The 24,531-nt window shown below is 36.4% G+C and overlaps 2 protein-coding genes across 4 annotated transcripts in view; both read right to left on the bottom strand.

The window, feature by feature from the left end:
* The window catches only part of DIAPH2 (diaphanous related formin 2), an 863,347-nt gene that overhangs the window by 645,360 nt on the left and 193,456 nt on the right, over positions 1-24,531 (bottom strand). For all 3 annotated transcript variants that reach the window (XM_024761235.1, XM_024761244.1, XM_024761229.1), the window contains one exon: positions 17,872-18,011. In XM_024761235.1, coding sequence (XP_024617003.1) covers positions 17,872-18,011 — 140 coding nt within the window. The remainder of the gene's footprint in view (positions 1-17,871; positions 18,012-24,531) is intronic.
* On the bottom strand, positions 15,515-16,294 carry RPA4 (replication protein A4). The gene is given in 1 exon segment (XM_024761253.1): positions 15,515-16,294. A coding segment is annotated over 1 exon segment (780 nt).

Below are 24,531 nucleotides of genomic sequence, written 5' to 3'. Positions count from 1 at the left end.
AAACAAAGTGAGGAAAACTCTATAAATTTGCCTATTTTACGAGGAAATGATGTTCTGCTCCCTCACACATAAATGTAAAGGAAAATCCTTCACAGATTCCAAAAACTTCAACCTTTTATCCGTAAGTTGGATATTCAGACTCTGAATTATTTAATTACAGTTCATGTAAATATAACTTAAAATCAGATTAGTGGACGATGAGTTCAGTATACTATACGCAATACAGATATAACAGGAAGTAGTGACTACATGCACATTTATAATTAGACTGTCCAGATTCACGTCTTTCTTTCAAAAGGCTTAAAGATAAAATTAGGAAGTTCTATCATGAGTCCCATAATCAGTAAAGGCAATTGGTCTCATGTGCCGAAGTCCAATATTAGTCATGTCATCCCTTTATCACTGTTTGTGACAGTGCTAAAGGCTAGTATAGAGGGTTATGTGTTTTGTACAAAGAATTTTATTTCTCTCTAATGGTGTTCTATTCCCATGTGTAATCTCATACTACAACCCAAATCACTGGAACATCAAATAAAATGAAGGATAGTCCAGAGTTTCTTGGGGGAATTGATAAAATTGGTAAAATTATAAGACACGAAACAACTAATTCAAAGGGTTGAGGAGACTTTAAAGATGATTGCAAATGGTGTTTACATATTTTAATACCAGAGAAACATCTCATTTTAATACTAATGTTGCCAATGTAATGTTTTCAGTGAAATTAAAACCAAACCTTAGTTATAGGTTCTTATGGAAAGAAAAAGGGTGCTGGGTGATTAAAACTAATGCACAACCCAATGCAAACAGTATCATACCTTCAGTCCACATATCAACATCTCCAAACAGTAGCCAAGAAAAACCTAGTATTTTCAGCCTTTTTAAAGGATAATTTGTTCAGCCAAATCAACTTCATAGATAATTCCACTATCAATAACATACATCCGTGAAAAAGATAAATGTTAACAACAAAAACAACATGGATTTGTATATGCTATGACTGCCTTGGTCTTAACCAGATAAAAAAATATATATCCACTCAGGTTTGTCTACATGAAAGTAAATACAATACCCTTGGGCATTTCAATGTCCTTCAAAACTATTCATCATGGTAGATTAGTACATGAACTATTTCTGACCAATTTAGAATATCTATTATTTGTAGCACTGCCATTTCCAGACATTTGTACAAATCCCTTTGAAGCATGATATTCACTGACCACTTATTTCACCTGATTCATAAAAAGGTTGAATATGTCAATTTTCCAGCTCTCAGTGGTTTTGACTTCAGTTTCCCTATATCCTCTGCTTTTTGCTTAAGAGGGTTTTACCTGGCTGCATTTATTCTCCCCATCAGGTCTCATTGGAAAAATCCTGCTCTGTTTCATGCTACTCACACATTTTTTTAAGAGTTGCTCACAACAAATTGTAAATGCCTGAGTTACATATAAAAATCTCCTGAGGGCAATAGTTTAAGTAAAATTCTCCCTCAAAGGATAAAAGTTTCTTATTTATTAAAATCAATTTCTTAAGCTCTCAAAATTATCAATACTTTGGAGATAGTCATAATGGCTTAAGTCCAAATCTGTTAAAATGCCCAAAAGGCTATCGGACAAAGAATATTTTCCTCCCCATCCTTCTTTAAAAAGTATTCTTAGAAAAATATAAGAGACAGTCTTAGCCTAATGTAATGATGAAAACAAAATGTACCAAAAATGTGAATGAAATTAAAAATAGAGTCTTTAATCTATAGTAAATAGAGGGGAAGCAGGGAGAAAGAGCATTCCAAACATTCAAGCAAAAGCCAGTCATGTTTTAAATTTTCTTCATATGTTTGAAATTGTGAATATAATTATGTTAGCATACTTAAGTCATCTTCTTAGTGATATAACCAGTCAAACTTATAATAAAATGTTAACTTCCACAGGAAAAATGTATTTTCCTAAGCTAAGTAATAAAGTTAAAATTCAATCGCACACTCCACAGGACGTCCAATTTCTTTTAGTAGTGGAATTTTGTTAAAATGAACTTACTCCAGGAAATCACATTCCTAATTTATACACCCTGGAAATGAAAGAGAGCTGACACCAAGTTTATCTATTGTGAATAAGGTTAGAAGTTCTTTGAATGCAAGGAGGAAAACAGAGAGGTATTAGCAGGTACCGCCACACATTTCATTTTTTCCTACACCAATCTGCATGTTATACTAACTGGCTCTGGTGGGCAGCAGAGAAGGTCAGTGAATGCTCTTTCATGGTAACAGGGGTAAGGAGAGTTGAAAGATAATTGCTATTTGATGACTGAACAACAGAAATGCAACAGTCCTCACCTACCAGGTGCAGTTCCAAAAACATATAATTAAAGACTCATTATAGAGTGTGATAGCTATGTAGACAAAGATCAAAGAAATTTAATGTTCCTGAATATTTTTAGCACAGGATAACTGCAACCAAACCACAAAGAACCATTTCTTTGGGTCCTCGTGGTGGATATCAAAAAATCTCAGCAAGTTCAAATGTTTTATTGTCTCAGAATGTGATCTGTAATGGTAAATTTCTGGTCTTTTCTAGTTTATCTTTATATAATATTTTAAAACCCCCTTCCCCTAAAACTGATAAAGATACTATGGAAATTATGTGTGTACCTGTATGTACATACGTGCACTCTTAAATATAAACATCTTAATACATCCAACTTTAATAAATTTTTTCAAAACATAATCATTGAACAATGAACAGTCAAAATCTTTAATAACCCCACATTAAACACCATGAGAATTGTTAAGGCTTATCTAACACAAATTAAACCAAAAAACTCACTATTTTTCTCTTCCACAGTGATATAAATCATCTAAAACAATGACAACAAAACAATAATAATAAACTGTATATGACATACAGATAAAATCTTTATAGGATTACAATGCAGTATAAAGTCCCTAAGAAAGAAATATTAGCCTTCTACTATATTCAACCTGCCTTGCACTCACTTTCAGAAAAATCTAGAAACATAGCTACTCCTAAAGTTACATATTTGATAAGTCTTTCAAAACATACGAATGCTTTTTAAAGAAAGCATAATGCTTTAACTGCTTAAGTAACTTTGACCTCCTTCAAAAATGCAAGGACCGGGCTTCCCTGGTGGCTCAGTGGTTGAGAGTCCACCTGCCGACGCAGGGGATACGGGTTCGTGCCCCGGTCCAGGAAGATCCCACATGCCGCGGAGCGGCTGGGCCCGTGAGCCATGGCCGCTGGGCCTGCGCGTCCGGAGCCTGTGCTCCACAACAGGAGAGGCCACAACAGTGAGAGGCCCGCGTACCGCAAAAAAAAAAAAAAGCAAGGACTTTCTTTTCAATTGGAACAGTTAAAAACCGAAACAGACACAACTTAAATTAACAACAAGGTTTTATCTTCATTTATAAACAAACCTCTATGAAAGAACATGCACTCACAAGAGTAGCTTTACTGGTTGTGAAATTAAACTGTTACTCCATATTGGCTCCTTCATTTTACAGATGAAGAAAATAAAAGAATTTTATTGACTTGTTTTAGATCACAGAGCTTGTTAATGGCAAAACCATGATTGGAATCACTCATTCCTCAGTCCTTACATACCTCCCATTCAACTATGTTATCAACAATTAACAAATATATCACCAATTAGTGGTTACAAGTTTTTTGGTTATTTTCCTTTCATGAAGGAATATTGGATAAAAGTTAAAATATATTCAAATATCATCAATGTGTATATTTAGATGTGAAAGCAATACCAGTGAGGAATTTTAAAAAATTATTTATTACGGATTCTATCAAGAAGCAAGGGTAACTTTAGACAATAAACACATCGGGGATATTCAAAAATATACTTTCTTTCTTCTTCCCATATACCAATAAATAAAATAGTTAACTTGCTCAGCACAGATGCAGAGCCCTGCCATATTGCAATTCATTATTATAGATTGTAGACATACCAGTGAAGCACAGATCTGTAAACATCCACCTCAAAAAATGTAGCAATTGTTAGTTGATATTTAGCCTGACACAATAATCAAGTATTAGGGAGCACCTGGAAAAAATGGAGCCATTCAACTTTAATTTGGGAATAATAGTTCTTGGTTAGCCTTACTTGCTTCCTTACCCAGCACTAATGAAGTGGTCAGCCATCGGATTGCTTCCGATGGAGTTCAGAACGCAACACCCCAAAATATGGCACCCTGGCATAATGAATATCTTAAGCTGAAGGAGTCTGAGAAAAGGGCAGAACCAAGAAGGTCACTCTGACCTCACTGCTCCCCAACCCAGCCCCTTCTTCCATGAAAGCAGGAGCTAAATCTCCCATGTAAAAGTCACCCATCCTGCCTGTATGTACCACGTGAAGGAAATGCATTCTTATCATCCGAGGCAGGGAATTGAGGGCACAGAAGGCTGCATAAAGAAACTTTGTGAAACTAACCCTTATCGTCCTAGTTACTTCTTCACCATTTACTACCCCTAGACCAAATCCCTTTGTCTTGTCAATTTCTCACAAATTTGTTGTTTCTTTGTCTAAAAGGTATAAAAGCTTCTGGCTTTGTTCAGTTCTCTGGGTCTTCATCCTCTTGTGAAGGCTCCTATGTATATGTAAAAATTCAGTAAAGTTTGTATGCCTTTCTCCTGTTAATTTTTGTCAGTTTAATTTTCAGTCACAGCCAGGGACCCTAAGAGGGTCGAGTAAAACTTTTTCCTCCCCTACACTTCCTGCTAACCTCCTTAACTTCTCTATTCCTCTGTGCTTTGCCTTGCTCACTTTGGCTATAACAAACAAACCCAGTGAACAGTGAACTCTTTGCTGGACAATCAGTTCCTCTGTCAATTCCTGTCTGCAAAGGGAATGAGGCCTGAACTAGAGTATTGACAATAGAAACGTAAAAACTACGCAAGAGATATTGCAAATAAGAAAATGGGCAAGTGTGATGAACAAGGAGTCTCAAAGATGACACCAAATCATACACACAGGGCTCAGAGCCAAATCCTTGAATAGATGGACGAGTGCTCTAAGTCCAGAATCATGCTTACCTAAGCTCCACAGTATGTGTTCAGCATGGTGCTTGTATCTCCACAGTACTATTTGATAATTCATATTTATCTAGCATCCCTCCTATCAATATGTTTCAGAAATTTCCAGCCACATATTTGAAAAATCCATATGCATGTATAATTTGTTCTTGCCCCTCGAAATTAACTCCTCTATAGCTGTCTCTTCTTAACTTTTATTACTCCAATTTTCCAAGATCATTTGAAAGAGTTGAGAAATGCATGAAGGTGAATGCTTGCATCAAACTACTGTCATCAGCAAACACATGATTCCAACACGTAAAATAAATTCTGTCATTTATAAACAATACTAAATAATAGCAGAAACCAAAATTAATGAAAAGCTCACATGATAACACAGCACAGTATATCCTGCATTCTATTCCTGGGAGAAAGTAATGATGAGGAAATAAACTGACAGAAGTTTTTTTCAAGATACAAAACATGTCATAAGGTCAGAGAATATCCCTAGGGCAATGTCCCATACCACTTACAATTAAAATATTTTGCCATTTTAATTGATGCTTATAATGTTGACCTCAACAACATTACAAAATTCTTAAACATTTTCTATATCAAAGAAAAATGCTTAATATAGTTTTAGTGCTGGATTCATTTCAGGGTATTCTTATTCTTTGACAAATGTTAATTCACATATGGAAATTTATGATAACTCAATTTTTTAAAATCCATTTAACACTCCAGTTTAGCACTTAGTCTTTAATACTTTTTGATGAATGAATGTTGAATGCACCAATTTAAGAAACGACATCCAGGTAACTCTCTTGGAAGCTGGTATCAAGGGTGGTATGGTACCATAGCCTTGCCCTAAAAAAACCGATAGCAATACTCAGTACTCAGGCAGCACCCTCCAAAATAGAATTAGACCAAATCTGCGTATTTTCAGTAATGCTGGGTGCTGCAGAACAGACCTAACAAATAGGAGTGGGTTAATTCTGAGCGTATGAAGGTTTGAGATTCACATTCATATGGCAGACTACTAAGCTAGCTATCTCACTTGAAGCTGATTTACTTTTTCAAAGTACACTACAATGTTATACTGCCTTCTATGTTCTCCCTTCATGGATTCCATCTCAACAGAAGATTTTCAGGTTTAAACTGCCCGATGTGAGAGGCCATACACCTGCAGCTTTACTGACCAGGTGGGAAATCTCCCCAAATTAGCTGCCCATTATCTAACACCGATCAAACAGCTGGGGTCATAGAGCAAACACTGTTATCTAGTGCACATGGATCTTCTTTCAATCGACTACACAGAATACCTGCGCTCCAGGTGCTAGCTGGCATTTTTTTTTTTTTTGTGGTACGCAGGCCTCTCACTATTGTGGCCTCTCCCTTTGTGGAGCGCAGGCCCTGGACGCACAGGCTCAGCGGCCATGGCTCACGGGCCCAGCCACTCCGCGGCATGTGGGATCTTCCCGGACCGGGGCACGAACCCGCGTCCCCTGCATCGGCAGGCAGACTCCCAACCACTGCGCCACCAGGGAAGCCATAGCGGGCATCTTAATTGTGAATTGTCAGCTATCCAGCTCCTATCAAAAGTCCAGCAGAGATGATAGATATTCCAGAGGGAGAGCCTCAGGGACACTACTCAAGTACACCTTGGTAGCAGCTTGGATTATGGGGAAGCTGTATACCGGTACTATTACTCTGGGTCTTTGTAGAAATATCATGACTTTGGGGGTTTTTTTGTTTTTTTTTTTTAACTCAAGGCCCCATGGAGGAAATGGACATTCACAGAAATCCTCTGTACTTTATGGAAAACTATCAAAGACTCACTCTACTGTGGTGTTCAATACCCCTCGTTTAAAGAAAAACAAAATAAAATTCTCTGAGTTTAAAATCAGAAAGAATGTCCTTCCCTGAAAAATAAATGCACTGTCATTCATCAGATAACAGCTATGTCTGTCAATACTCTGCCTTTTTTTCCCCTTGGCTATGGGAAAAATTGGAACTATTTTATACTCAAATCACTACCTGACAGTGTCCTAGATTTTGAAAACTACCACGTTCCCACCTTACTTGGAGCTTGTATTTTTACCCTCATCTTAATGGTATTGGGATATCTGCATCTCTTATTGAAAGCTGCAGTTGCTTTAGTAATAGTCCCATAATAATAAGTATATAAAACTCTAGTATGTGTCCAAGACCTTTAGTTAAATTAATTCATATAAACCAAAATACAAATATCTCAAACAACGCATACTTATAAGCTTTTTCTTCCCAAGGCTAGTTTTGAATATACAGAAAATACAATAAAATGCATATAAGATATTTTTAAATGGAAAGAAGTTCACCTTCTATTTAGAAATCCATTTAACTATTGTGCTTAGACTCTGCTGCTAGATTTTATATACCTTTATAATTACATGTCCAGTTACAAGTTTCTAATTATTTTAGACAATTATTATATATACATATTGGTTTTCAAATTTAAAACACATCATTTAAATGAGAAAATGCATTGCCTTGGTGGAGCTTCCTATATCATATAATAATAAAATAAATACCAACATAGGAGCCATCATTTATTCTACTTTAATGTCTCTAACATTTTCTCCAACTGAAACAATACTGCAGAAACCCAAGTCAGTATTTGCTGTTCCTATGTTTTTCTTTTTGAAAATAATATAGGACACATAGATCTAGTTTGGTTCTATTATGAGATATAATATTGGATCTGCATTAAGTTAAAATTCTGTTTTGAAGCTAATATTATATAATTAGAATTCAATGTCACTGAATATCTATGGGACAAACTTAGCTAAATGAGCCAACATGGTCGCTGTTAATACAAATTGTTGACCAAGATTTTAAAAGAAAGCATACAATTTGACATAACTACTCTGAATTTACTATTTTCTAGTCTATGTAAAAATGTACTAGGGTCTTCTGAAACGATTTATGCATTTGAAAGTTAAAGCAAACAAATTTAAAATACAACCCTGCTTTCGCAATACTGCACATAATGCTGCCTTATGAGATGTGCTCACAATTTTAAGTCCTCTTCCCATTTCTGCACCATAAAAAATTGTCCTCATTATTCTGCTTTTCATAAGTAGTCCAGTGCAAAATGTTCTTAGAGTATTGATCTGCATCTAACGTTATATTAACTTTCTAAGTACTGTCAGCTGCTTTGCCAAGCTTTTAATGCATTTAATATAGGCTGTTCAAATAGTTATTAACACCCATAATTCAGAAAGTACTTTCTACTCCTAATTTGTATTACTGTCAAGAGTCAGCTATTTTCATTACGATGATTACGTTAAAATGCATATTAATGTGCTAGAAAAATATATTTAAATCTAAAGGGAAGTTCGAAAATATCAAGTAAAAACAAATATGCCAGAGGTAATGCAAATAACCACACCTACAGAAACTCTAAAAGATATTTTATCTGTTTTCACCTGCTTGAAAAGATTGGCTGAGGAAGCTATCGTCACAGAAAGGGAATATACACACTATGCCATGAGTTTGGCAGATAACTAAGATTCAAAGCAAAACAGAAAAAAACAGTTTCCTAGTGGGGTAACATACCCTTCAAGCTATAAGGCAATTTCAGCAACAACTCTGAAAGAATTCTACACAATCACAACTCTCATACTATTCTTCAAACCAGTATTTCTTGTTTTTGTCATGTGTTGAGAAAGCTTACTGACAATGATTTATTGCTACACATTTCTTTGGATCTTCATAAAATGTATTGCCAAGTACCTATGCATCCTGTAATGGGTTGGCTGGGAATAAAATCGTCCAAACTCATTGGTCATTTCTCAGCAGGCACTGCTTCCTTTCATAAACTTTAGTAGAGGAATATGAACAAAAATCTGTAAATAACATAGTTCTCATTCTGAAACACACAGACCATGGTATGTGCAAAGTCTAATATGATTTGTGGTGGCAGATTGGGATTTATTTTATAGTCAAAACTCATGGGTTTTTAGGGTGTTAAATAGAGTTGTAAACATTCAGTTTCATTAACTCACCATGCAACCATAAAAAGACCATCATGGAAAGCATGCTACGTTGTCTGTAGCTGATGAATATGGTTCAAATCAAACCGACAGGTTTCACTCTTGTATGGAGGAAGTTTGCTTCATTCTTTTTCTCTGATTACATCTTAAAATGCATGGCCACAAAATAGAGCCAGATTAATGCAAATTCATTCTCATGGCTGGAGAAGCATAGGTTTTTACTGATGGTGGGTCAACATCTACATCAAATCACACATTATTGTATATAAATTACACCGTAACTGCCATCATGAAACAAATAAGAGGGCAAGAGGTTCCCTTCCCTAGAGGAGTCTAAAATAGAAATGAGAAAAGCAGACATACATGCATGAAATTATTACACAGCATAAGCAGGTGCAGGTGAATGTGTACAGTACAAAATAAATGTTGAAGGAATGTATAGTAATGGAGTGATTTGGGATATGGCCAGTTAATGATGGCTTATAAAAGGAATTTTTAAATATTTGCCATTAGCAGAAAAATAATATAAAGAAATTACTTTCTTAGAGCCTTTATCATCTAAGTGATTAAATACTATATGAATTTGAAAATCATGACTCTGTTTAATATTCTGAAATGACTGTTCTTTGAAAATGTTTAGTAAAGCTATTAGTGCGTGTATGAGTGTCTATATATTTATTATTTTACTAGGGGTTGAACAAAAAGAAATCAGTTAAAACTGGTACAGAAGCAAATCAGCCATGAAGAGGGCAAATGCCCAGATTCCAATGAATATCAGCTTTGGAAAATAGTTATGTAACAGAGACACAGAAACTGCTTCCTTCAATATTTTAAAGGAAACTAAATACCTTTAAAAAAAATAAAATAAAACTAAATACCTGTCCAGAGTTGGTTAAATATATTTACAAATGCAAGAAAATAACAGAATGCTAGGAAATCTTTTAGTCTTAATAGAGGAACATTCTTCTCACTCTTCAAAATAATTTCTTAATAATCTAGTTCCTATAGCAAAAGTAAGAGGATTGGAACTAAGCAAAAGAGAACACAGAACATAGAAGTTTAGAGCTGGAAGGCTCCAATCTCATTTACATATGGAAAAACTGAGGCCCAAAGAGTGCACTGATTGGACTAAGGTCATAGAGAGTGAGAAATCAAGGCCTGGAAATCAGATATCATGACTGGCATTCTAGTGGTACTCTATCATATAACGTGCTCTCTCTCATATTAGTATCCAGAAAAATTTTCTTTATAAAGAGAACAAGGCTAACAAAATTTAATTTCATTAATGATAGTTCTACATAAGGAAGAATAATATTAAATGATTACTGTTCAATTTCAAGGATTCTTTTACTGTTATATAACAAATAAGACATGATGCATTCAAGGTGATTTTTCCCCCTACACGCTGTTTTTTCTTTGTTTTCTGTATAATTTACTTATTATTATACAAATTATTCTCTTCCTTGGGTTTATTCTTACATTGATTTCCTCCTTTTCTTTTTTTTTTGGGGGGGGGTACGCGGGCCTCTCACTGTTGTGGCCTCTCCAGTTGTGGAGTGCAGGCTCAGCGGCCATGGCTCTCGGGCCCAGCCACTCTGCGGCATGTGGGATCTTCCCAGACTGGGGCACGACCCGTGTCCCCTGCATCAGCAGGTGGACTCTCAACCACTGCGCCACCAGGGAAGCCCCTCCTCCTTTTCTTAGGGCAACACTCTCCAGAGACACTTTCTGAGATGGACAAATTCTGGACATCACCTTGCCTCCCTTTCCCTTCCCAAGGACACGACTGACCTGATTAGGGACGGTCACCTGACCAGAGGTGTGGCCAGCACGTAGGTGGGCCTGTAGGCTGAGGTGGTCTGGCATGAAAAGCTTTGCCAGAGCAGAAACAAATGGGGACCAGCATCTCCCCATTAAGAATTCTAAATGAGGAATACAGCAAAGGCCAGGCAGTTAATATCAAGAAAAGAAGCAGACTCATATAGAATCCATGTTCACAATGAACAAATCAGGGACAGGCACCATGAATTTCTGCTGCTGAGTTGAAGACTCATGACAAAAATAATCAGGCTCTAGGACTAGTGACCTTCCATATCGGCCTCCACAAAGCACAGCTATACGGCTGTCTCTAGAATTCCTGTGAAATTTCTAGCTCCTTCACTGCAACATGTTACATGGTCTCCCTGCTTCTACCCAGAGTTATCCTTTAAAAACCTAGGTCAGGTCAGGCCATTACTCTCCTCAAAACCCTCTTACAGCTTCCCAGCTCACTCAGAGTAAAAGCCAAAGTCCTACCAATGGCTCACAATTCTCTGCCTCCAGCCACACTGGCCTCTTTGACATTCCTGGAACAGACATTCGCTGCTGCTGCTGCTGCTGCTGCTGCTTCCTGTTTCTAACAATGTTCTTCCTCCAGTGGACAACACAGCTCACTCTCACACTTCCTTTAGATCTCTGCTCACATGGAGGCCTTCACTGACCATGTGATATGAAATAGCAACATTCCCTCCCCAGGACAGATCACAACCTGACATTTTATGTATGTATGTATGTATGTATGTATGTATGTATGTATGTATGTATGTGTGTGTGTGTGTATATATATATATATATTTTTTTTTTTTAAATTGTCTGACTTCTCTTACTAGAATGTAAGCTCCATATGCAGGCCCCATATGGACAAGGGGAATTTGTTATTCCTTTCTGGGATATCCATCTTCTATATAAAAACAAACTACATAATATTAAGTGCTATTCATTGAACTGCTCCAACCTAAGGTATTACCAAAAAAAAAAGAAAAATAGTAATTCTCAATAGTAAAAAGCTTTCTTGATTTATCATACAATGGTAAATAGGAATAATATCATATGGATGGCATTTGAATTACTAGAGGTATCATCCATAATGTCTAGAGCAAAGGAGTCCCAAATTTCTCTACAAAGAGCCATGAGGTCATAAGAAGACTTTTCAATGCAATGATATATATTCTTAAGATAGTACACTTCAAAAATAAATGCATTGGTTTATAGAAGATGTAGACTTTCAGATGATTTTTTAATCAGTGAAAATGCAGGCTCAAAGGATGTTATAGTGTCATTAAACATTAATGAGTTATATGGCTAAGTTCTCTACAACTATAATAAAAATAAATTTTGTTTCTTAAACTGGTAATGAATGCAGAGGTGTTTTTACATTCTCCTCTATACTTGTTGATGAAGTATTTCATAGTGTTTTTTAAAAAATTCAAGTCAGGCAAATTTTAATGAAAGGAATAAAGTCAAAATATTTAGTATGTGACAAGAATGAAAGGAGGATATTTTAAAAGACTTTCCTTATTGTGAGGTAGTACAAAGAAGTGGATAAGGACCCAGGATTGGAACCTTAGCTCTGACACTTACTAGCCATGTAACATTAAAAGAGAGCAAATTACTTAACCTTTCTGAGCCTCAAGTTCCTCATCTATAAAATGAGAACAATATTAATACTAATCATAATGATTCCCCGGTTGTATGTATTTCAAGTTCTTAGAACATTTCCTGGGGGATAAAAAATGGTATATATGTTAAGTGTTCCTTGCTATTATTTTTTAATGTTTTAAAGATGTCTGTAGGGCATCTGGGAAGACATTTGGAGATGGGGTCTGAACTTCAAGAGAAAGGTCTGAGCTGGAAATATAAGTCGAGGCACAGGGGCCTCGATTATAAATCACAGGGACACACACATACACATTCTCTCTCTCTCTTAGAACAGTGCCTAGCAGATAATAAGTACTATATAAATGTTAAAATATTAACTATTATTATTTTTGATAAGCATTTCATAAGTCAATTAAATTTAAGCTTATTAAAATGAAAGTTAACTCCTATTGCATATAGTAGTTGCTCACTAACGGTTTAATGACTAAAGAATTCTCAGTGGTTACCTTTTTTCATTCATTATAAGTGAATGAAAATTGTAAAAATACAATTTATAATTTACTCAAAATATAAATCTAAATTTAGTAGGTAAAATAAAACAAGTACTAACAATTGTGATGACAGTATTAGCTTTGACTTGAAAACATTTTCAAATTTATTTATTCCGTTCATTTAGAATCAACTTCAATATAAATGCATACATTTCTTATGCCTATGAGCCATAGAAAAACAACCCCCAGTGGCTTATAATTATCAATTATCATGTTCCTCAGAGTTAAATGTCCCTACTGAAAATAGTCAATGGTATTTCCCCAGGATTTCTGTCTTATCCTCAAAGATTTGGCTCACATACAGGGCAGAACTGGAGAGGAAGGGGAGCACTGGCCAAGTTTATTCACCATCTAAACAAAATTGAAAAAGAAGTCTGCATACCAAGTGGATGGTTTAAAATGAATTTGAAAAATCTGCTACCCCTAACATGCATTAAATATGCATGTACGGCAATCTAGCAATTGTTTCTGCCTCAAAATGTTTGATTTTCATTCACATTATAGCTAGACCTACTTAGTATTCTTCCATCGCAGTCCCTTACCTGCAGCAGAAACCCAGTAGCTAAAAAGTACCCCAAGGCACAAAGATAGAGGACAGTCCCCCTCAAAGGATGGGGCAGGAAGTGGGGGTGGTCCCTGGCTTTAAATTCGGGTATACATATAGCATCAGTTCCCAGGCAACAAAGACAGCCAAAAAAAGCTTTTTTGGCTCTAGGAATATTCCTAGAGTGAGGGGAAAGGTGACTACCCAGCCAACCGCCAATTGAATCAACTTGACAATTAGGAAAGTGACCTATGAAGTCATAAATATCAGATTTTAATCTCAGGCTTCCAGCATTTGTATAAGTGATACCACAAAAGAATATTACGTCTCTTAGACTATTTCTTTCCGCACTGACATCTTGAGGAAGAAATATGCCCCTCATCTGTCTCTCCTTCAGTATGATTTTCCCAGGGCAGGCAACCTTTTCGACAAAGAGTAGTTCAGAATTTCTTATGTTTATGAAGACTGGAATTTGGAAAGATGTCTGATAATTTAAATAACAAACACGTTCATAGTATGTTAACCATTTGTGGTTTTCAAAAGAGTGTCATTTATGACTTCCTTGCTTTTGAAGGGAAGAAAAGTTAAATTTATGCCTCAGGAAGCTTAAGCAAGAACTGTTGATAAGTTTTCCTAAGAACTGGCAAAAAGAGGCCACATTCTAACAGTATGGATTGTTGGCTTTTAAGAGATTTTCTGTTTTTGCACCTTCTTTTTGTGATTGAGACAAGTAATGCTTTTCTCTTCTACCTATATGAATGTATATATTTTTTCTTTCCACTAATGTAACAGAGATAGTAACTTGAAAGATACCATCTTCAGTGTATGTACAACTGAGTGCTTAGTGTGTTCAATTATTTAAAAGCCTCACATAAGTCATATAACCTATACTAAAATGTATTATTACAAATAGGATGTATGTTATTGATATCATATAGAGAAGAGAAAAAATTATTCTGGATAATTACAATATTAATATTCAAAAACAAAACTATAGGCTTTTCAAATGAATTTAGAAAAATATCACACAGGAGGTAAAGATTTGCAAAAGTGCTTTAATAAAACGTTTAAATAAATTTTGGTTAAACTTGCAAAGTTTAATAAAATTCCTATTATTACTTTTTGTTTGTCTACCCTACAAGAATAAAACCCTCTTATACATAAAACAGAGCATTTAGTACTATAAATAATACATCAGAGCATGAAACTTACATAAAGTCTGGTATCTGTACTATGCAACTGCAAGAGATTGTAATTTAATCCAAATATCTCCATATTGTATTTGAAACAATCATTAATCATATTTTAAGAAAAAAGTCAAAGCTGACCCTCCCATTTAAACATAGTATAATCTTATCTTTTAAAAAAACATAAACCTACAGTGTAAGAGCAAATCACTAAATGAACATTTGAACTGAGTGCCTGAATTCATAAACTGCTATCTTTAGCACATCTGAATTAATCAACTACTATATTTAGCAAGAGATACTAATATGACTATAATATGCTAAATCCAAACATAGAAAATAAGTCTAATGTAAAAACAAGAATTTTTTTTGTCTCTTAACTGGCTCCTTGACTGCATCTACTTTCTCCTAATATGTAGGTATTTCAGAAGAAGCTCCCATGCAACTAATAATTTTCAACTTTTTCTATACCTTTTCTTCCCCAAAATCATCTGTCCAAGAGTGTTTTCATTTGCTTGCTGGTAAACTCTACAAAAAGGCCAGTCAATTTATCCATCGCCATCTCCCTCTGAGCTTCAAATATAGTTAGAAAAATAGAAAAGTTCAAAGCAGTTGGAAAAGCAGGGAAGTTCCAAAAGGATGCCAGTTCCAATCTTTTGTTTAAAGAAATCTACTTCCTAAAAGTCAAACAGTCAAACTCAGTCACAACTGGAGGCAGCGTCTTCAGAAAATGAAAAAAGTTTTCACTGCTTCAATCAGCAGATTTAAAATGCTCCCCAACCACAGTGGGGTAGATGTGGCCCTTGACGGTCAGATACTCAATGGCTTGATTGATGGTCCCGATGCTCAGGTTGCTAAGCTCGGTCTGGAGCTCACGAACGCTCTTGCCTTCCTATCGAGGACACTCCTGAATCAAACGCAGCACCTCCTTCCGGATGAAGTCGGGGTGGTACTCGCTGTGCATCTGGGCCTCATCCATTTCTGAGGGAACAACAGGGACACTTTGCCCAGAGGCCGCTTTATCCAGCATCATGTGCGCGTTAACCGTTTCTAGAATATGTGTGGTAAACTCGTTCATGTCCTCCAGGACACGGATTTTCAACACCTCAAGGCTCTTCACCTCCGCAGAACATTTGAGGATACCTAACACTTTGGCGTATACTATCACTGGAAGGAGAGTTATCCCCTGCTTTGCTCTATCTCTGCCGACCCACTGGCAGACGTTGATAGGCTTGGTGGTCATATCATCAATCTTGTAAAGAACGTAATTTGTAGCCGTCTCTGCCTGCCTGATTATCCCCATGATAGCGACTAGGGAAACCTCGATTCCCCTAATCGTGAAGACATTATCAATCACAACGGAGGTGAGCAGCTGGTTTACACAGCAAGGTATAATATCCTGGATTCGGGACCTGTATCGTATGGACTTAAAAGCAAGAGCTACCCTGCCCTGAGACGGTGGGTCATTGCCTCCGATGGCTCCGCCTGCAGCAGAGATGCCGCCATAGCTCCCAAACCCATTCTTACTCATTTTAAGGGCAGCTCAGGCAGACAAGGAGGTGGGGTTTGGCTCCCGTCAGCAAGTTCCGCGAATTCCACAGGCAGGCTACAACGGCTACGATGGCTACAACGGAATGCTGGGATTGTGACGACACAAGCAGCCCCATGCAACTGTGGAGCCAATCACCTGCCAGGATGCAGCTGTCTCTAACCAATCAAGACCTGCCATCTTCTCACTTCGCCCTACAATTCTTTGGAGCTGTCGGGTAGCGGCTCCCCTACATCTTAAAGGACCTGCATGTAATTTCGGACCTTTCCCGATATCTTTATAAAAATGCATTTTTACCAGGTTCCCCCCACCCCTGCTTCATTCCTAAATGTAACGACTTCTGTAGTCACTTCTAAAAGACTCATTTATTCAACTCACTCAACCACTCAACAGCAATTTTCAGAGCAATAAGTTCAGTATACTTTGTGTGTGGAGGCGGCAGCGGGGGAGGGGGGTATGGGGGACGACACACCGCGTTTACTGTCCACCAGTAAACTTTTGCAAATCATTAAAACCAGAAGCATTCTGGAAAAAATGGCAAGACAGCCACCTCTGAATAATTATCATATTCAAACGCAAGTCATATCTTACCATTACCTTTTTAAATTTTTTATTGTAGAATTACACTTTTCCAGTTATTCTGTCAAATGCATTATCGGTAAAAATAAATAGTATATTTCAATTTATACATAAATTCAAATGAAACAACTGAGCTCTAAATTATTTTCAAGGCTCTGTGGATAGGTCAGGGAAGTACAAATCCCATCATATATTAGGAAAAACAAGAATAAAATCAAAATATGGTTTCTATATACTCTTATCCAGTAATTTCTGAACTTAATATTTTAGTAATTGTGTAAGCAGATCCCAGAATATTTTCATATTACACTGAAAATCTATTTTTCCCTATAAAAACATTTTATTTGGGGTGTAATTAACTGAAAGGCTTTTTATAGTTAATAAAAGAACGTCAGTTATTGGAATCCACCATTGGCAAGAACTTCTTCCTTAAAAATCCTTTGTACCTAGGTAATAGCCTAAATGTGTAGATTTTTGAGGAGTTTATTAATATTTTCTTATTTATTTTATTGGTTAAAATTAACTAATTTTGCTATCCCAAATTACAGAAATGTGTGAATGACATATCTAAAACTTGTAGAATACAAAACTATATTTACTTCTCAAGTTAAAAAGGAAAAATATCATAGAGCCAATGTACTTAATTTATTTTATAAATAAATATATAATAATTGTTATCTGAGTACAGATTTTCATATAAATGTGGATGTTTAACTTCTGGACCCATATTTTACATAATCAAAGAGGACCTAACCATCCGACTAATATTTGTATTCTTAAAATTGCTTGTTATTAGAGATCAGATTAGCTATATATTTTTAAATGTTTACAAACTCATAATTAGACATTGTTTTATTAACCAGCATCAGACTTCTGGTCAGGAAAACATGAGGTTAAAATGACGTAAGTGATTATATTCCCAACAATTATATACAGTACAAATTGTACGAATCATACCAAAACAGTAAAAAAGCACCTACCTGACAGGATTGCTGGTTAAAGAAACCCTCAGAGATTCTAGGCAATTAAGAAGTTTCTCATCTGAAATACCAGATCGTAATTCATGAACATATTCTTGTGAAGACAGAGTGCATTCATGTTTGCTGTTTTTCAGCCCTCCCTATTAAAAAAAAAAGATATTATTTTAGACAAACAACAGTTTTTTTTGGTAACTTTTAAAATACAATAATGCATAGAATATGCAAATATTTTACCGTATAAAAATGTGTACAGAGTGCCAGGCGCTTAAAAACTTTTGGTCATAAAACTCACGTGGTAATATCATGCTGTATATATCTCAACACTCTCCTCAGCCTCATTTAAAGGAAAATTACACTGATGGTACTCATAACCTGAACAGAATATGGACTTCAGTAGCATAAAGTATCACTGACAGGGATGCTTAAATTTACAATCCAGGCATTAGGATTAACATTAGCTGGTCCTCCTTAACCCACAGGATGAACATTTAGAAGTCATCTTATTAATTCTCCTAGTTATTTATATTCTATTCTACAGTGAACAAAATTTAATGCAAAACATTATACATAACCCAAATCTACTGAAATGTGTCAGAATATCACCCTATCTGAAAACCAAGTGAAAATGTTTATTAAAATGCAAAACAATATAGTCTCAATTAGTATGTTAGTTAACAAATTAGTGTAAAGCATTCACCAATTCCTAACTATTCTTTCCTAACCATGTTAATCCCATGCCGTAGTAATCTTAAAAAGCCATTAAATGCATTTATCTGATAGCGACTAGTTTTTAGCTTAATTTCCAATATTCATGGGGTTATTTCTAGAACTCATTATCTCATCACAGCTCCTTAGCTTCATCACCTTGCCATAACTATGTAAGCAGTTTGGGGAAAAGGCTGGGAGGAAAACATCATCAACACATTCATTGTACTAATAACGCATAGTTTCACATTCCAGATCTACATAATCATAACTGCCCCTTTCCTGTATTACAAATGTATCCCCCTGAATTAAAACCCTAGCTTGAGTCCAATTTTGTAAATTCATATGAATTACACTCAGTTTCTGCTAAGTATCTAAGCTAGAAGAAGGAAAGCAATTGTTTTCCAATTTGATAGAAGTTATATCATTAGAGGATATAGAGTTTAAAAAAAAACAGTATGTTAATAATGAGAAATGGATTCCCTAGGGTTTCATACTATTTGGCTTTTTATTGAGAATGCCTCCTGATATAGAAATTGTCAATCATTCTTAATGTCTGAATTTTTTACAATTCCATTAAACAGTAAATGTTTAAAGTCTGATAAAGTCTTCTGTACAGGAACTCTATTCCCTTATACCACTGTGACACTATCACTACTATAGCACTTAAGACATTGGGGCAGAGGTCATTATGTGTGTCTCTTTCTCTTCCAGACTGGGAACTCCATGTATGCTAAGTATCTAACACAGTGATGGGGTTTAGTGAGCCTCCACAAAAATGTGCTGTTATTGAATCTGTCCATAAAAATTACAGAATAAGGAATACAATTTCATACTTTTTGCTCCCATATATTGTGTAATGGCCACAGACTTGATTTTTCTTGCTTTAGTAGGATATACAGTAGATGTTCAGGAAGTCTACTGAATGAATCACCACACAGATGGCACAGTAAGTAAAACCATCATCGTGAAATCATTTCCACATTTCTATAACTTATTTACCCATCTCAAGGCTATAGAACCACAAGGAATAAAAAACATTTATAGTATAAAATTTTGCAGATCTGCTGTCACTTTCACTTTCATATGATCCTCAAACTTATTTTCTTAATTAATGGATGACAAGGCCATACTGACTCCCCTAGAGGCTTATATATAGGGCTTATTCCTGTAGAATGACCTTTGTATTTGCTGTTTTCTCTGCCTATAAGACTCTTACCTCTGACCTCTCCATTGCTGGTTCTCATCATTTAAGTCAGCCCAACAGTCTTATATAAATTTATGACGTTTAGCACTTTACTTGTTTACTGTATCCTCCTCATTAAAACATAGTTTCCACAAATCAGGAAACTTGCCTATCTTGTTCACTACTGTATCTCCAGATCTTAACACAGTGCCTGGCACACAGTTAAGTACTCAGTATATATTTCTTGAATGAATGATGGATCTATGAATGGTGAATAACCAAAGAGGTGAATGACTGATGAGCTTCAACATGCCAAAGCTTCCAAATTCAGTTTAGTTTCACTTCAGAATATTACAGTCCTGAGACATTCCATTATAATATATTCAGATATTCTTGTATAGAACAGGTAAACTTAGACAGTATATGGTATGCTGGGGATGGCACAAACTGCCACTGGGTATGAATCATGGCCCTTCACCTACCTTCTAGGTAATCTTTGATCAGTCGACTGAACGGATCTCTATAAACCTGTTTGCTCATCCGTGACACAGGGGTAATAAACACTGACCCTTCATATTTGTTATGAGGCTTAAGTAAAACAATGCATACCAAGTGCCAAAAACAGGCATTTCATATGTGTTGTCTCATAGACAGAGTAAGATGCTCAGAAAATGTTAGATCCTTTCTTCTACATGGTTGTGCGTGAGATATTCTTTATGGAACAATTGGGCCAGTCTATCACCTTGGGACTCACCCCTCATCCAAGCCTTAGAAACTGGTTTAAATTATATAATTGAGGATACTCTACAGTTATAAGGAATGGAAGCAAACAATGTAATGGAGCAAGACAGAAGATATGTAACTTTAGACAATAAATGCCTTTTATCAAGCTTAGGAGGACTTTGGGGTTTTAACATAACCTCATATTTGAAAATTATGAAAACATGATAGCATGGAAAGGCTGGACTAGCCCTAAAAGACCAGCTGTTCAAATGCTCTCATTACATAAATAGAGAATCAAGTTGATTTCCCAAGTTCACGTAATTAGTGAGGTTGCAAGAATAAAACACTAACATTCTGGTCCTTGGGTTACTTCTTTTTTTTTTTACTGTATGTCACCTTTTCTCAATATTGAGTAAAAAATTAAAGCAACAAGTATTTAATTCTGAAATCTCTATTACAAAATGTCAAAGTATCTTCAGCAAAATCAATATGGTGGAACATAATATTAAAGAAATCACCTAAAAACAAAAGAGTGCAATAGATTAAACTGATTCTCACTGTACTTAATAGGGCTGTAATACAACAATGGCTTATCATTAACATCCTGTTCTGATACTGAACAAAGGAAACAACTAGATAATGGGTGGATAATAATGGAAATTTTAATTAGCTGCTCTGTATGAGATTAATGAAAATAACCACTGTGCCCATTTGATGTTTAAAAAAAATGCAAAGTTAGCAATTAGCATACATCATGCTATTGCAAAGCTAGGTGAACAAAGAGTTTTCATAATTTGAAACAATTCCTTAATTTGAAAATCATTAGAATGGAGATACTTGCCAGTGTGACTGTGTTTGTACTATTCTAAAACACTACACAAAGAACCAAAAGAAACTTCGGTCAGTTTAATAATCACAACCACCCTACACTGATATGACATGTTAGTATCAAAACCAAACATGCTCGAGATTGGTTCAAGACGGTGGAATAGAAGGACTGCTCTCACTCCCTCTTGAAAGAGCAACAGAATCACAAATAACTGCTGAACGATCATCGACAGGAAGACACTGGAACTCACCAAAAAAGATACCCCACATCCAAAGACAAAGAAGCCAAAATGAGATGGTAGGAGGGGCGCAATCACAATAAAATCAAAACCCATAACTACTGGGTGGGCGACTCACAAACTGGAGAACACTTATACCACAGAAGTCCACCCACTGGAGTGAAGGTTCTGAGGCCGGTGTCAGGCTTCCCAACCTGGGGGTCCGGCAATGGGAGGAGGAATTCCTAGAGAATCAGACGTTGAAGGCTAGCGGGATTTGATTGCAGGACTTCAACATGATTGGGGGAAACAGAGACTCCACTTTTGGAGGGCACACAAAAAGTAGTGTACGCATCGGAACCCAGAGGAAGGAGCAGTGACCCCAGAGCAGACAGAACCAGACTTACCTGCTTGTGTTGGAGGGTCTCCTGCAAAGACAGGGGTTGGCTGTGGCTCACCGTGAGAACAAGGAAACTGGCAGCAGAAATTCTGGAAAGTACTCCTTGGCGTGAGCCATCCCAGAGCCCGCCATTAGCCCCACAAAAAGAGCCTGGGTAGGCTCCAGTGTTGGGTGATTTCAGGCCAAACAACCAATAGGGAGGGAACCCAGCCCCACGAATCAGCAGACAAGTGGATTAAAGTTTTACTGAGCTCTGCCCACCAGAGCAACAGCCAGCTCTACCCTCCACCAGTCCCTCCCAACAGTAAACTTGCTCAAGCCACTTAGATAGGCTCATCCACCAGAGGGCAGACAGCAGAAGCAAGAAAAACTACAATCGTGCAGCCTGTGGAACAAAAACCACATTCACAGAAAGACAGATAAGATGAAATGGCAAAGGGCTACGTACCAAATGTAGAAACAAAATAAAACCCAAGAAAAACAACAAATGAAATGGAGATCGGCAACCTTCCAGAAAAAGAATTCAGAATGATAGCGAAGATGATCCAGGATGGCAGAAAAAGACTGGAGGCAAAGATAGAGAAGATGCAAGAAATGTTTAACAAAGACCCAGAAAAATTAAAGAACATACAAACAGACGAATAATACAATAACTGAAATAAAAAATAAAATAGAAGGAATCAATAGCAGAATAACTGAGGCAGAAGAACAGATAAGTGACCTGGAAGACAGAATGGTGGAACTCACTGCTGTGGAACAGAATAAAGAAAAAGGAATGAAAAGAAATGAAGACAGCCTAAGAGACCTTTGGGACAACATTAAACATAACAACATTCACATTATAGAGGTCCCAGAAGGAGGAGAGAGAGAGAAACGACCCGAGAAAATATTTGAAGAGATTATAGTCAAAAAGTTCCCTACCACGGGAAAGGAAAGAGCCACCAGAGTCCAGGAAGCACAAAGAGTCCCACACAGGATAAACCCAAGGAGAAACACACCAAGACACATAGTAATCAAACTGGCAAAAATTAAAGACAAAGAAAAATTACTGAAAGCAGCAAGGGAAAAACAACAAATAACATACAAGGGAATTCCCATAAGGTTAACAGCTGATTTCTCAGCAGAAACTCTACAAGCCAGAAGGGAGTGGCATGACATATTTAAAGTGATGAAAGGGAAAAACCTATAACCAAGGTTACTCTACCTGGCATGGATCTCATCCAGATTCAATGGAGAAATCAAAAGCTTTACAGACAAGAAAAAGCTAAGAGAATTCAGCACCACTGAACCAGCTTTACAACAAATGCTAAAGGAACTTCTCTAAGTGGGAAACACAAAAGAAGAAAAGGACCTAGAAAACCAAACACAAAACAATTAAGAAAATGGTAACAGAAACTTGCATATCAATCATCACCTTAAAAGTGAATGGATTAAATGCTCCAACCAAAAGACACAGGCTTGCTGAATGGATACAAAAATAAGACCCATATGTATGCTGTCTACAAGAGCCCCACTTCAGACCTAGGAACAACATATACACTGAAAGTGAGGGGATGGAAAAAGATATTACATGCAGATGTAAATCAAAAGAAAGCTGTAGTAGCAATACTTATATCAGATAAAATAGACTTTAAACTAAAGGATGTTACAAGAGACAAGTAAGGACACTACATAATAATCAAGGGGTCAATCCAAGAAGAAGATATAACAATAATAAATACATATCCTCCCAACATAGGAGCACCTCTCTACATAAGGCAACTGCTAACAGCCATAAGAGAGGAAAACGACAGTAACACAACAATACTAGGGAACTTTAACACCTCACTTACACCAATGGACAGATCATCCAAACAGGAAATTAATGAGGAAACACAAACTATAAATGACACAATAGATCAGAGAGATTTAATTGATATTTATAGGACATTCCATCCAAAAACAGCAGATTACACTTTCTTCACAAGTGCACATGGAACATTCTCCAAGATAGATCACATCTTGGGTCACAAATGAAGCCTCTGTAAATTTAAGAAAATTGAAATCATATCAAGCATCTTTTCTGACCACAACGCTATGAGATTAGAAATCAATTACAGGGAAAAAACATCAAAAACAGAACACATGGAGGCTAAACAATATGTTACTAAATACCCAAGAGATCACTGAATAAATCAAAGAGGATATCGAAAAATACCTAGAAACAAGTGACAATGAAAACACGACGATCCAAAACCTATGGGACTCAGCAAAAGCAGTTGTAAGAGGGAAGTTTATAGCAATACAAGCCTACCTCAAGAAACAAGAAAAACCTCAAATAAACAATCTAACACTACAACTAAAGTAACTAGAGAAAGAAAAAAAAAAACCCAAAGTTAGTAGAAGGAAATAAATCATAAAGATCAGAGCAGAAATAAATGAAATAGAAACAAAGAAAACAATAGCAAAGATCAATAAAACTAAAAGCTGGTTCTCTGAGAAGATAAAAAAAATTGCTAAACCATTAGGCAGATTCATCAAGAAAAAGAGGGAGAGGGCTTCCCTGCTGGTGCAGTGGTTGAGAGTCCGCCTGCCGATGCAGGGGACACGGGTTCATGCCC

This window comes from Neophocaena asiaeorientalis, unplaced genomic scaffold, assembly GCF_003031525.2.
Source record: "Neophocaena asiaeorientalis asiaeorientalis breed wild unplaced genomic scaffold, Neophocaena_asiaeorientalis_V1.1 scaffold656, whole genome shotgun sequence".
Taxonomy (NCBI): Eukaryota; Metazoa; Chordata; class Mammalia; order Artiodactyla; family Phocoenidae; genus Neophocaena; species Neophocaena asiaeorientalis.
The sequence above is the reverse complement of the archived record's forward strand: the minus strand, read 5'-3'. Positions and strand labels throughout refer to the sequence as shown.